Raw genomic sequence first — 14455 nt, forward strand, 5'->3', positions numbered from 1 at the left:
GGCATGGGGCATTTAAACCTGTTTTATGCGGTGAATGTAATTGTGCATCTTCAGACGTTTAACGTCAACCTGCACACACACACACACAGCATCGTCTCCCAACAAGCCGTTTGTTTCTTTCACACACCGGGAGTCTAAATTTGGAGTGTGAACAAAGAGGGGGGCGGGTAATGCCAAGTTGGTGGCCGCTTAAAACCGATGGCGGTTTGCATTGCACCTTCCCTTAACACAGTACTTGTTAAATTATTATCCTCAAAGCCACTGCTGAGCTCTTTAAGTCTCCCAATAGCGGCCGCATTCATATGTAGATTGGGCAGTTAGCTTTTGAAAGCCCCTTTCATTGCTGTTCATGAAACGTGAGAACCCGAACTCTGTTAACCGTCAGATTGGTATTCTCTATCCACTGCTGGATGAAGGTCTCCCCGTGCCATCGCCATTTCTTACAGTTCTACGACGTCACAATCCATCTCACTTGTGCATGTGAGATGATCTCATTGCTGCATCTCCGCAGTGGCTTTCTTCTTGGATACGCTCCCTCCTTTTAAGCGTCGTTCTGTCACACTCTCTTGTTCGTTGGCTAGGAAACCTTCGAGTGATGTCTCCTACCCCAAGGCTACTTATCAATGCATCTGAGTTGTGTGTGTGTGTGTTCCTCACAGTGCGTCTCTTCCTCTCTCTCAGTGTCATTCGGGTTACTTATCTCTCCTCGCTACTTTGGGAAAGTTTCAGCGATTGTTCCATTTTCTCCGTGTATTTCCCGGGAATACCAGGTGTTATAAACGTGGAGCTGCAAGGTGCCCAGGAGATGGCAGGACAGCAGTGAGCTCTGTCCACATGTAGATCCGATGAGTCGGGTCTGTCTGTGGATTTTCTTTATTTGTGCAGAAATTTTGAGTGTTTGCCCCCCTTTGATGTGTGCCGTTCTCTCCACATACACAGGCCGCCATGCACTCGTTATACATCGATGAGACTTTTATAAAGCGAATCGACATATATATGGTACACAGAGTAGTCCCTCTAAACGTGTACTGGGTAAACAGCCGCTTGGGTGGAATGGAGCAGCCACTTGTATAGTTACGACCAAATGTGGTTATTCCTGGTGATGTCGGACCGTCACCCCAGCGCTGGAAATTGTTTCTGATTATCCTCTCAGCTGCTTGACGGATTGGTGCCGAATGATCTTATCGGCAGACAAAATGCGCTTTGCGCCTGTTCAAGGGAGATCACAATCTCCAGTACCTTTATGAAAAAAAACCCACTCGTGCTGGCTCTGCCAGCAGGGTAGTTGTTGCATACCCCACGGGTAATCCGATCTACGTGAGAAAGGCATACAATATGTCATCTGCCACGAGCCACACCTGGTCCTGGCAAACTCGAAAAACCGGACCCTTCAATCCCCTATCAATTAAAGAGTTGGTGGTTTTTACTGCCCTTCGTTTAAAGATCACTAAATCACTCTTAATAATCTCACATTGGTGGGGGAGGGGGAAACCGTGATGGTGCTTAGCACATTACACTCGGAACCGAGTAACCTGGGTGTGGTTTCTGGTCACGACTGGCACCAGTGGTGAGCGATTTCCAAACCGCTACCGTGCCTTCTTTCTTCCCCTTCCCCCCCCAATTAGTGTGCCTGCACCGGCCAGCACGGTCAACTATGGTCGAACAACCCCTGTGACTGCTGCTGCTTGGGGAGGCCTTCATACAGCAGTGGGTTGACACAGAGCTGTCGATTGTGTATTTCGTTAACCTTAAGATGTTTGTGTGCTGTGGCGCAGTTCACAAACCGGTACAAGGGAAACAAGACGGCGATGGTGCACGACATGGCAGAATTGACCAACATCATGGACTCGGTGAGTCGACAGCACATTGAGGCCGTGCAGATCCTTGTGACAACAAAAACATTTAAAGGTGTAATAATATTCACGTAATTTGCATGGTGATTCGCTTTATTATTTCACACGACTGGGCATTATGGAATGATGTAGCCCGTTCATTATGTAATGGTTGCGGTCAGGTGATGCACCCAATATAATTAACGGTTAGGGCCCCTAGTGGGCTCGCACCAATCGCCACTGCTGAAATGTGTACTGATGCCTCCTTTATCGAGGACAAAATTGGCACGTAAAATGAAGATTGATCGATGCGACCTTAATTACGGACCATATAGTAAACGCAGTGCAGTCTGCGTTCCTTCAGCGGAGGAGCAGCAAAACTACACGAACTCTCTCTCTCTCCTGAAGCCTTCTCGTGCCTAGCATTCCTGGACATTGGCATTCAGCTTCTGAACATATTTCTAGACGACGCAAGAATAGAATTGTCTGAAAGTAATCTGCGGGAGCCGACTTGCCCTTCCAGAGCTTTTGTTATTGAGCGTCGACTTACATTTGTGCAAAAAAAAATCAATGGTAGCCACGCTTCACTTGGAGCACTTGTGGTGACGATACACGGCCTTAGCTCGTCGAAGCCAGGTGCGTTACGGGTGCGTTACAGGAGGGGGATAGAATGATTCACTGGTGAGATGGACGTTTTATTGTGAGAGAATTAGACATCTCACGATGTTACGCAGCAATGCGTCGATACGTTAATTAAAACCGATTGATTTTGGATTATTTCAGGATAGAAATCTTTAGTTATCCTGGAGAAATACGATGAGCTATGAAGCTCTTTTTCACACATGTCCAGTAGGGGCACGGGGTCAGAAAGTTACAACAACAAACAGTACAAAATACGATTGAAGTGCAAATTATAGGAAATATATTTACAATTTGTGAAAATTATTCAGAGAAGAAAAGAAGACCATCAAAGGGATGTTTGGTGGTATTAACGAAAGAAGAACGTTGATCATGCAAGTCATCAGAATGAGAAAGGAGAACTGGATTGGCGCATCCTGTGAGGTCACGGTTTGATGAAGGACCTCCTCGAAGGAAGACCGGGAGGGAAAATAATGAGAGGAAGGCCAAGGATTGGCATACTGAAGGAGCTGGAGGAAGGAGGTGTTTGTGTGAATGAAGAGGAGTGACTAGATCAGAGGGACGGATGGACAAGGTGTTAGCCAAGGACCTGCCTTCAGGCAAAGCCCCAAAAAAAGAACCAAGTGAAAATCATGCGTAAACGGTTTGAAAATGCTGGAATTATTTGAAGTGACGTTGATGGGTCCACGGTCGTCGTGGTGATGCTGGTGTTGCTGTGTTGGCTGGCTGGTGGCGGCGGCGGTGTGTGCAGTTCTACAAGTCGATCAACGTGCGCGTGGTGCTCGTGGCCGTGAACGTTCTCACAATGGACGAGGAGAACCTCATCATGGCCACCAAAGCGGCCGGCGCCGTCCTCGGGAAGTTTGTCAAGTGGAGAGAGTCGAATCTGCGCACCCTGCCGCGCCACGACGTGGCACACCTCATGAGGTATCGTCGTCGTTGTTATCTTAAAGTATCGGCATCGTTGTTATTGTGAAGTATCGTCGTCGTTGTTATCTTAAAGTATCGGCATCATTGTTATTGTGAAGTATCGTCGTCGTTGTTATCTTAAAGTATCGGCATCATTGTTATTGTGAAGTATTGTCGTCGTTGTTATCGTAAAGTATCGGCATCATTGTTATTGTGAAGTATTGTCGTCGTTGTTATCGTAAAGTATCGGCATCATTGTTATTGTGAAGTATTGTCGTCGTTGTTATCGTAAAGTATCGGCATCATTGTTATTGTGAAGTATCGTCGTCGTTGTTATCGTAAAGTATCGGCATCATTGTTATTGTGAAGTATCGTCGTCGTTGTTATCTTAATGTATCGGCATCATTGTTATTGTGAAGTATTGTCGTCGTTGTTATTGTAAAGTATCGGCATCATTGTTATTGTGAAGTATCGTCGTCGTTGTTATCTTAAAGTATCGGCATCATTGTTATCGTGGGGTGTCGTCGTTGTTGTTATTGTGAGGTGTTGTCGTTGTTGTCATCGTGAGGTGTCGTCGTTATCGTGGGGTATCGTCGTCGTTGTTATTGTGAGGTGTTGTCGTTGTTGTCATCGTGAGGTGTCGTCGTTATCGTGGGGTATCGTCGTCGTTGTTATTGTGAGGTATCGTCATTGTTTTCATCGTGAGGTGTCGTCGTTATCGTGGGGTATCGCCGTCGTTGTCATCGTGAGGTATCGTCGTCGATGTTCTCGTCGTCGATGTTCTCGTCGTAGAATTTGTGATGCTCATCATTATCAGCATCATCATTGTGGAGTCACCATCATTATCTTTGTGGTGATATCTTCAACGTCATCCTCATTGTGGAATCCTCACGAACGTCATTATCAGTTCGGCAAGTCCTCCCTTCGAGTGTTTTATGTATGTATGTATGTTGAACTTCTTTCGCACCATACATAGTCAACCGTGCTAATCGTAAGTGTTGTGTGAACATGTAAGCATTTATGCCTGTCTGTACAGGGTGCATGTTTGTGTGTGTGTGTATTTATACATGCGGAGCGGACGTATATATATGGGGAGTGGTAGTGGAGCTACGAACCCGGCGACCCGAGTTCAATTCCCGCTCACGGCCTGGGCCTCTCTTGGGTCGACTCAGCCTCAACATGAGTACCTGGTGCGGTGTGTAAAAACATCGCCACTGGGGAGACAAAGGCGGCCAGGCGTGGTGTTGGCCACCCGCCCCCTCGTGTGCCGTGTCAGCCTTCATAGGTGCTCGCTAACAGCACTCTCCCCAACAGTCTGTGAAGGCCATACGGGGATCTTCGTATTTATACAGAGTACAGCTCACCTGGCACAAGTGCCATGGTGACATCACCGCCACTTACTGGTGAACGAGCAGTGGTTGTTGTTGTGTTTATACGCGATGTCTCTATTAAATTCATACGTGTGTGTGTCTGTGTGCGTATACAATTCCCAACAGTAATGGCTTTTCGGGAGCCCTGGGCATGGCTTTCGTGGGGACCATCTGCTCCCGAAGCACGTCGGGGGGCGTGAACAGCGTAAATACTGCACACAAAGACAAAGGTTCCCTGTATAGCCTGAACAGACTGTTGGGGAAAGTGCTGTTCACGAGCACCTAATGAAGGCCGGTTGGGCACACGAGGGGGTAGGTGGCCAACACCATGCCCGGCCGCCTTTGTCTCCCCAGTGGTGATGTTTACACACTGCACCAGGTACTCATTTTAGGCTGAGTCGACCTCGGGGAGGCCCAAGGCTTGTTCAGATAATTGTGACTGGCGTTGGCCGTGAGCGGGAATCGAACTCGCATTCGCCACTCCGCGCGCTATCCGCTATACTAACGCTCCCCACACACACACGCACGTGCACAAAAGGCCGGCCTTGTATCTAACAATGAACCAGTTACTGGACTGAACGCAGCTGCACCCAGCTCTTGAGACTACAGCTAAACGGTGTCAACTAAAGCACACACACACCTGCTAGACTAGAGCACAGGCTGCACGGTAAATAATTGATTACATTATTTGACGGAGGAGCCAGTTTTAAATGCCTAGTGGCCTGGAGCCTGTGGTGAGAGCAGCATGGCTTGCAAGCAAGGAGGTGGTGAGTTCAAACCCTAGCTGGGGTTGACTCGGCCCCTTCCTTCCTTCCTGTGGAGTGAATGAGCTCCAACTATAGTGTGAAGGCGTTCATGGTGTCATATGCAGGTACTGGTTCCTGTCAGAGTAATGCAGAATTGTCACCACTGGCTAGGAACTTCCAACAGAAATGAGCACCGCCCTGCACTCATTTGAGCAAGAGGATACTGACACATGACATCTCATGAACTATATCCAAAGTACAATTCTTCATCGTCTTCATCTTAAGCCATGATCAATCCATTGCTGGATGAAGGAGGCTGCCGTAAGCCGTCGCCACCACTCATGATGACGTGATGCAACAATCCATGCCGGGCCTGCACACGAGCTGGGAGCCTTGACTAGAAATTAACGTCTTATTATTTATAGAAAATGTTTAAAGAGGCAATATTTTTAAATCACATTGCAAGACTGCCCTATAATGTTAATTTTGTGGATATAGTGATATGGACAGTTTTAGGAAGTCTTTATCCAACAGTGGATTTATCATGACTGGTAATGATGACGAGGGTGGTATGGAGCCACCAATGGGAAAGAGACCCATCACATTGCTCCATGTATCGTAGGGGATTCGTGTGATTTTATCTTGGGTTTGAGAAGCAATTGGCAGAGGCTGGAGGAAGCAGGTTAAAGTTAGTCTAGTTTATATATTGTGTGTCCAGGTAAGAACTCAAGAGACCAGAATGAGTCTTATTGGTAAGTGTTGACCTGGGTCCCCGAGTTAAAAAAAGGAATAAAAATAAAACAGTGAGGAAAATAAAACAAAATCGAAAGCAGAACAATCGCATTACAGGAGGAATCAAGTGACTGCACAAATATATTTAAATTTTAAATAAAATGTCCTGACGCATAGGTTTTCTCAGCCACTAATATTGAACTTTGGGGTTTGGCCATATAATCATTTGGCCAAATACCTTCCACCACCTGACATAGCCAAACATGACATTTTCTGGGGTATACAAATGTTTAACGCACCAATCGTTATTATTCTTTACATTGCAGAACAATTCTCACAGCCAAATATAGCATAAATTAGATGCAACATTGTTCTTGAAACTACTTCAAGCATCTTCAGAAAAATAAGGGAAGGCATAATGAATTCCAGGAAGTCAGAATTCCTGCAACATAATCTGGCTCGGTCAAAATACTTGTAAAACATTCGCAGTCAAAGCAAGTGAGAGAAAATATTACACACAACTAAGGTAATCATTGCACTATTTGGTGAACTGGCCAGGATGTGTGCATGTATGTTGAACTTCTTTCGCACCGCACGTAGCCAACCGGGCTCATCGGAGGGGCGGGGGAAGGACAACAAACTGAGCACAAAAGCAGTTCGAAAGTACGGGTGGACACACGAGTGACACAGTGACACATGCCGTCCCTTTGCTTGTCCCCAGCTGGGATCCCGCAGCATCGTGGTGATGGCCTCGGTGATCGCACACGAGCTGGGGCACAACCTGGGCATGGGCCACGACAACGGGCGCACCTGCAGCTGCCCCAAGTCCTCCTGCATCATGGTGGGATCGCTCCCGTGGGTTTCCTGCACTCACAACAGAAGTCGGGTGCCACCGTAGTGTTCGGTGTTTGTGCGTCTGTGTGTGTGCCTGGTTATCTCTGTCTGCGTGTCCGCATCTTTGTGCGTGTGTGTCTGTCTGTCTGCCATGTTTGTCTTTCTGTGCCTGTTTACATGGATGTTTCTTTGTCTCTGCCTGTTTGTGTATCACTCTGGCTATCCATTGGTCTCTCGTACATGTTCATGGCGGTTTCTTTGTCCGTGTGTCTACTTTTCAATTTCTATTTTTACGTCCATCTGGTGGTCCAATTGTCGATTTGTTCATCCATCTCTCTGCTGATCTATTTGCCTATCTGTCTGTCCAACCATCCACCTGCTTGCCTGCCTGCCTGTCCTTTTGTCTGTATTTATGGCTTCGTGCACTATCTGTATACGTGTATTGAGTAATATGCATGTCTCTCTTATAAAAGTGGCATATTGGTCATTGGGCACTTGGCTAAATAACCTCCTGACATTATTGTGAAAAATATATACACAGTGCAGCATCACAATCGGAAAGCACAACGGTACCTTGCAAGCATATATACACACACTGTATAGGCTTATGACACTTGGAATGTACCGTACATGCACCCACTGATCAATGTGTTGCTCTATTTTTCAAGCAGTTGTGCATCTTACGCTTGTTGCAAAGGTTCATGCCCCAGCATTCTGTTAAGGCTACACGGTGGAGGCGGAGGGGGCGATCTTTGTCGTTGAGAGCAGCAGCCCTTCCTCTTATCCACCATCGCCGCCGCATTTCCCGCGTGCCCAGGTCCCCGGTGCCGACCAACTTCAGCAGCTGCAGCACGGACGACTTCGAGGACCTGGTCGTGCAGAGGAAGGGCGGCAAGTGCCTGCTGAACGTGCCCAAGGCGGACGGGGCATTCCGCCCGCCCGTATGCGGGGACAAGATGCTGGACGCCGGCGAGGAGTGCGACTGCGGCTCCCCCGAGGTCTGAGAACAGACGGCCGCCCCGGCCTCTCGGGCGCTCGCTCGTTCGCTTGAGAGCTGAATGGAGTTCGAAAAGAACTCGCAAGCAAATGCCTCGGTTGTGAAAGACCCCAATGCAGAAGAGCCCTGGGTTTGATCTTCCACGGAGCTCATGGTCCACCCTAAATCGCATCCACTGCACAAACCAGGGCACTAGATGCGGATAATCTGATGCACAAATGAAAAATTAAAAACTCTCCAGTTGTGTGCGACTGTGGTCATCCCAAGCAGAGACGGTACAACGTATCACGACGCAATGCCCGATCCAAAAATACGAATGACATCACCGCAGTACACTCCGCTGCTCTGACGTGGTTATCTGGCTTGACCACCTGAATGCGAAAATTGTAGTTGTTGCGCTGCATCTACATCGGCCATACCAAAGAAGAAGCAACCGTCATAAGAGTTGCCTTGGCTGTGCCACAATAAAGTAATTAATTAATTAATTAGTTAATTACACCGGTTCTTCCGAGTTGAGGCAAGTAATCTGGGTACTAAATGAGTAACCGTTGCGGTGTGTGACGCAGTCGTTGGTGTGGTGTGTATAGATTGAAAACTCTTTTCTTTAAAACTGATTTTTGTGTTTAGTTTGTTGTTCTTCCCCGGCACCTCCGATTAGCACGGTTGGCTACGTACGGCGCGAGAGAAGTTCAACACACGTACATACATAACATCATCACTGAGAGAGGTGAATGTGGCCGGATGTGGTGCTATCCACACCCCACCCCCTCATTCTCCATGTTGGCTTTAATCGTTGCAGACTATAACAACTCTTCTCGGGCTTTGCTGAAGGCTACATGGGTGACCTTTGTCTTTGTGTTGCAGGAGTGCGACAACAAGTGCTGCGACGCCCGCACCTGCCGGCTGCGATCAGGAGCGCGCTGTGCCTACGGCTCCTGCTGCAAGGACTGCCAGGTCAGAGGTCACCCCCTCACTCTCCCTCTCCCCCTCTTGCTCTGCCTGCAGCAGAGCCCTCGTGCGCACATCCATATAGCCTCGTTACCGTTGCTCTCACTCAACGATTTATTGTTTTGCTTTTATTTTATCTGCGGGAAAGTCGTTACGAAGTTCATGGTCCAAAGTACAAACGTTGGCAAACTTCTCCCTTACTTAACGGACAAGTGGTTACGCCTTCCTATGCATCGCACGCATTGCACTGTTCTTTGCTAAATAGATGAAGTTGAACCTTTGAGGTGCTAGCCGACTGTGAATCAACCAGGCTCTCAAGTGTAGCAAGCTTTTGGTCTCTGCCCAGTCACCCATGACAACGCCACGTAACTTGGTCATTTTAGCGTAACATTTTGTAGCTTTGTAATAAAAAAATATTTATGTGTTTTTATTAGTTCTGGATTTTAAAAATCCTGTTTTAGTTGGCCCAAAGCATTTGTGATAATCGGGGTGTTGGCTCATACTTAAAAAGATCTTTGTCATGATTTGGGAAAAGAGCCCCGGGGGGCTGGCAGCGGAGTAGGCTAGAACTGTGAGCAGCAGGTGGGGCCAACATGAGAAATTGTGACAGGAGAGACACTCCCATTGTGCGGTGGGCAGGGCTAGTTACCAAGTGGGTGAGGCTCCATAAAAAAGCAGGCGGGGCTGAAGAGAGTGAGGGGCTGCCAGTCAACTGTGTGTCCTGGTTGAGCCCATCAGAAATTTGCCCGTATCAAGTCTTCTTCCTCGTGCAACCTTTTTCTTTCTACATTGGTCGCTCTGTGGGTCCAGCCCAGATGCAGCATCCGCTCATTTTCAGCGGGGTGGGGGGCACTTTCGCCAATAAGACATCATCAGTGTGAGGGCCGCTACACATTTGGAACCATTGTTGGGTTTGGCAGCAGCACGATGATGATGGTTGGTGTTTTCACGTGTTGTGTATTGTCGGGGGCCGCACTAAAGGCCACCAGGGGCCGCCAGTGGCCCGCGGGCCTTGCGATGAAGGACACTGCTTCAGAGGAGATCCTAACCTTTGTGTTTGGTGCTGGCAGTTTGTGGGCCAAGGCGAGGTTTGCCGAGCGGCCCAGGGCGTGTGCGACCTGCCTGAGTTCTGCTCCGGCTCGGCCCCCTCCTGCCCGGACGACTCGTTCCTGCAGAACGGCCACCCCTGCCAGAACGCCGCCGCCTACTGCTATAACGGCGTCTGCCAGACGTACACGTCGCAGTGCGTGGGCATCTGGGGCCCCGGTGGGTAGCGCATAGCCTCCATGTCCTCTCCCGAGCCAACTGCAGCCTGAGTCTAACCTCGGTCATAACCACAGCCCAAACACACTCTGAGCCTAACCACAGACCTAACGTACCCTGAGACTAACTGCAGCCATAGCCACAGCCAGAGCCTAACCACTGCATGAGCCTTACCACAGCCCTAGCTACAGTTGTAACATACTTTGAGCCTAACCACAGTACGTGCCTAACCACACCCTGAGCCTTCGCTACACTTGAAATATGCGTTTAGAGTATTTGGCTGCTATAAATTTCCACGTAATGAGCCACTTCGTTGAGCTATCATTTGTAGCCAGGTTGCTTCTGAAAAAGAGCTATATAGCTTGGTGAGCCTTACCTGGTAAAATAACATTTTTTAGATATTTTTTTTTATAGCAGTCGATTGAGAACGGGCTTTGTAAATGTGCTCACCTTCTTCAGCGTGCTTCGTCGAGTGTTGAAAGTGAAGTGGCTGGAGTTAAGTTGACCACGGTCATTGTCCTCGCTTGGTCTTTACAGGAGCTGTCCCTGCATCCGATCACTGCTTCACAATTGTCAACATGAAGGGGAATGAGTTTGGGAACTGTGGAATGAACGCCGCTGGAACCCCTGTGTCCTGTCAGTCACGGTGAGTGAGCGAGTGCTCGTGCAATGATCAGCGACCGTGGATCGTTCAGTAATACAGTAGCGACATTCTCAGCATCGTATCCAGTATGGCATTTCAACAATTCTCCCTCTCCCAGCGATTCAACAAATTGTCACGATTGGAGAGTTGTGATTCAATTCAAGATTCTCACTTTTACCTTCATATTTCTATCGTTTCTTGTTCTATAGTTTTTTTGCGCCTCTAGCATAAATGTGACAGCATACACTTTTGAGTCACACATTCGTGGTTTAGGGCTTGGATCATGAACAGAAGAATTGATGAAAAATATATTTTTTTTATTCCACATCCTCCCTCGCATCATACATTGACGGATATTGATCAACATTCTGACGTTCTGGGCGGTAGTTCCAGGGGCATCGATGGTATGGAGCACACCTGGACTCATCCGAGCAGGCGGAGGAAGAGGAGTGGGGGGGGAAGGGATTTTACAAGAATTAATTTCAATCAATGAATCGATGCATCGTTAAGTGCCCCGTGCACATGATACGCTTTACACGATCCCCTTCTCCCATAAAGAAAAACGTAGGGGGCTGAGCCCTCCTGCCCACCACCTCATCTACGGTTTTTGTACATTCACGTGGAAATTTATAGCAGCCAAATTACACTAAACGCATGTTGATTCTAAATCTGGAGGGAAAAACCAGAGGACCCGGAGAAAAATCCACATGACCACAGGGAGAGAGAGAGACATGCGAACTCCAAATATACAGCAGGCATCAGAGTCGGGATTGAACCCACGACCTCCTGTATACCAGGCGAGGTAGTTAACATCTCACCACCGTGAAACACTTTTGGCCCTGCAGGAACGTCAAGTGCGGGAAGCTGATCTGCACCAACACTCCCAACGAGCCGCTCATCGGACACATTCCCAACTACGTGAGCTACGAGGGCTGCCGTGCTGTGGATTACAACTATGGGCCCGACGTTCCAGACCCGGGCCTTGTGCAGCCAGGAACCAGCTGTGGCTCTGGCCTGGTGAGATGCTGCCTCCTTCAACCACATTCATAATTATAATCATCATCATCATCATCTATCCACTGGTAGATGAATGCCTCCCAAAGTCGTCGCCTTCTCAGATGAAGTCACGATGCAAAAATCCTTTAGCTCTCCTGCACGCGAGCCGAGTTCATCACTCCATCTCCGTAGTAGACATCCTGCCCGACGTGTTCTCAGTTTTCCGCTGCCATTCCATCGTTAATATTAACCAACCGGCCATATTAGGGGTCGGCATTCCAAAGAACAAGAACAGCCATTTTTTTCGAATTCGGTAAAAAAAACTCCTCAATCTTTCAAGAGCCGCAATGCACTGTGTGGTGAATGCAAGACTGTGGTCCTTGAATAAATAACATCACGAAGCGGTCCTTAAAGAGCCGTACGCGGCTCAGGAGCCCACAGGTTTCCGATCCCTGGGCCATATCTAATGATATGCCCCTAAATTTCGATTTAAAGCTTTCATGACTGCAGGGATTCATCTTCTTGGTTCTTTCAGTAAAGTCACGTAGAAGGGGCGGCTGCTTGCGTTGTGGCCGAAACGTCGTGAGAATTGCATTTTATTATGTTTTATTTTTATTATTTTATTATTTACCTTCTACATGACTTTACCGAAAGAACCAAGAAGATGAGTCCATATGATGTCTCTAGCCTGCGTACTTTCCCTAATGCCTGTGTTCCTCGTCCATGCTTCTGATATACACAAGTTAAAAAACCCCAAGTGTCTTCATGTTCAATTGACTATTGATAGGTGCTCATTTCTGTTGATGGTCCTGGGTCATTGGTGGAAAATCCACATTCCTATGTTGGGGATTGGTTTCTCTCAAGGATGGTCATTGTTGTGCTTTCCTACAAGGTTGTACTTATTTTATCGACCCCCGAAGGAAGGAATGATGTGCCGAGTGATTTCTAACCAGGATTTGAAGCTGTAAGCTTCAGATTGTGAGTCAGGTGATCTGCCATATCAACATCCAGTAGAATTAACTGTGTAGATTAAGATACCACAATTTCCGGATTATAGGACAACACTTCTCTCTGTGTATTTGAAAGAATATGTTTGGGGTGTACATCTTATCACGTGAAAAGTGTTGTGCGACCAGATTTGTAAAATTGTATTGACTCCGGGCACATGTTTGGGGTGCATCTAACCATCCAGAGCATATTCTTGGTTCTTTCGGTACGTGACTTTACCGAAAGAACCAAGAATATGAATCTCTGCAGTCACGAAAGCTTTAAATCTAAATTTTTCATCCAGAGCATCTTATAATCCGTAGACTACGGTAATGTCCGTGTAATAGTTAATGTACTTGGCGATGAATGCAAAAGTCTTTTTAGGGGAAGGTCCTTTGGGATAGTGTGCCGATTTTCGAGTCATCGACAGGTTTCGCGATGTTTGGCGAGTTTAACTTGCCTTCTGTGTCTGCACAGGTGTGCTACGATCAAAAGTGCCAAAGTGACACGATTCTCGGTTACGACTGCAACACCACCACGAAGTGCAACGGCCGTGGGGTGAGTGTGGTTTTTGTCCTTCCTCGCACGTGGTGCGTTCTCTCCGGGCGCACCGCTTTAAAATAAAAACCTCTATAGAGCAGGAATCCTCATGAAAAAGAGTGCTTGTACCCAGTGTGGCATTTATGGATAAATTAATAATCATCATTATATTTTTTCAAAAGCCACTTACTTAGCTGTCTCTCCGTGCAAAAATAAACACCCCCACTCTTTCTGCGATACAAAGCCTACGTGTTAAACTGATACATTGTATGTCCGTTGAACTTCTTTCGCACCGTACGTAGCCAGCCGCACTAAGATGGAGGTGCTGTCACATAACTGCAATGTATCGCAATTATAGTATTTGGATCGCCTTTGTGGAATTCACTGCTGTCGTTGGGATATACCCGTTGGTCAATTCCATGCCAGGTTTGCAACAACCACAAGCATTGCCACTGCTCCATGGATTGGGCCCCCCCGGACTGTTCTTCTAAAGGCTGTGGGGGCTCCTTAGACAGCGGGCCCACTTGCAAAGGTACGCATGGCCGTGTGCGTATACGCACGCACGCACACACGCATGCACGCATGCACACACGCACACACACACGCACGCACACACACACGCATGCACACACACACGCATGCACGCACGCACGTACACACACGCACACACGCATGCACGCATGCACACACGCACACACACACGCACACACGCACACACGCACGCACACACGCACGTACACACACGCCATGCACAAGGGATGTAATGATGTACATCCTTCGCAATTCAATGATTCAATTTGCGATACCATTATTATTATTATTTGGTCTTATGGTGCCACGCGGTGGCTTCAGGGCTTCCATAAGCCAGCAGTGGTAAACGTATCATTTACTAAGGGCCAAATAGGACTTTGAAATACTTTTGGCCGACCACACGCATCGTAAACATGTAATGGCATGTGTACAAATATTTTAGAAATGTGTACACTACAGTTAAGTCGGGTTGCGTGACGTTACATTTA

The 14455-nt window shown here is 47.7% G+C and overlaps 1 protein-coding gene across 2 annotated transcripts in view; it reads left to right on the top strand.

Moving 5' to 3' along the window:
* LOC144943754 (disintegrin and metalloproteinase domain-containing protein 9-like) overlaps positions 1–14455 on the top strand; it is a 40878-nt gene that overhangs the window by 16081 nt on the left and 10342 nt on the right. For both annotated transcript variants that reach the window (XM_078871551.1, XM_078871552.1), the window contains exons 8-18: positions 1776–1850; positions 3223–3398; positions 4877–4955; positions 6950–7083; positions 7880–8060; positions 8924–9013; positions 10078–10273; positions 10808–10916; positions 11759–11930; positions 13374–13454; positions 13863–13968. In XM_078871551.1, coding sequence (XP_078727677.1) covers positions 1776–1850; positions 3223–3398; positions 4877–4955; positions 6950–7083; positions 7880–8060; positions 8924–9013; positions 10078–10273; positions 10808–10916; positions 11759–11930; positions 13374–13454; positions 13863–13968 — 1399 coding nt within the window. The remainder of the gene's footprint in view (positions 1–1775; positions 1851–3222; positions 3399–4876; positions 4956–6949; positions 7084–7879; positions 8061–8923; positions 9014–10077; positions 10274–10807; positions 10917–11758; positions 11931–13373; positions 13455–13862; positions 13969–14455) is intronic.

Source organism: Lampetra fluviatilis, chromosome 32 (genome assembly GCF_964198595.1).
Source record: "Lampetra fluviatilis chromosome 32, kcLamFluv1.1, whole genome shotgun sequence".
NCBI classification, from domain to species: domain Eukaryota; kingdom Metazoa; phylum Chordata; class Hyperoartia; order Petromyzontiformes; family Petromyzontidae; genus Lampetra; species Lampetra fluviatilis.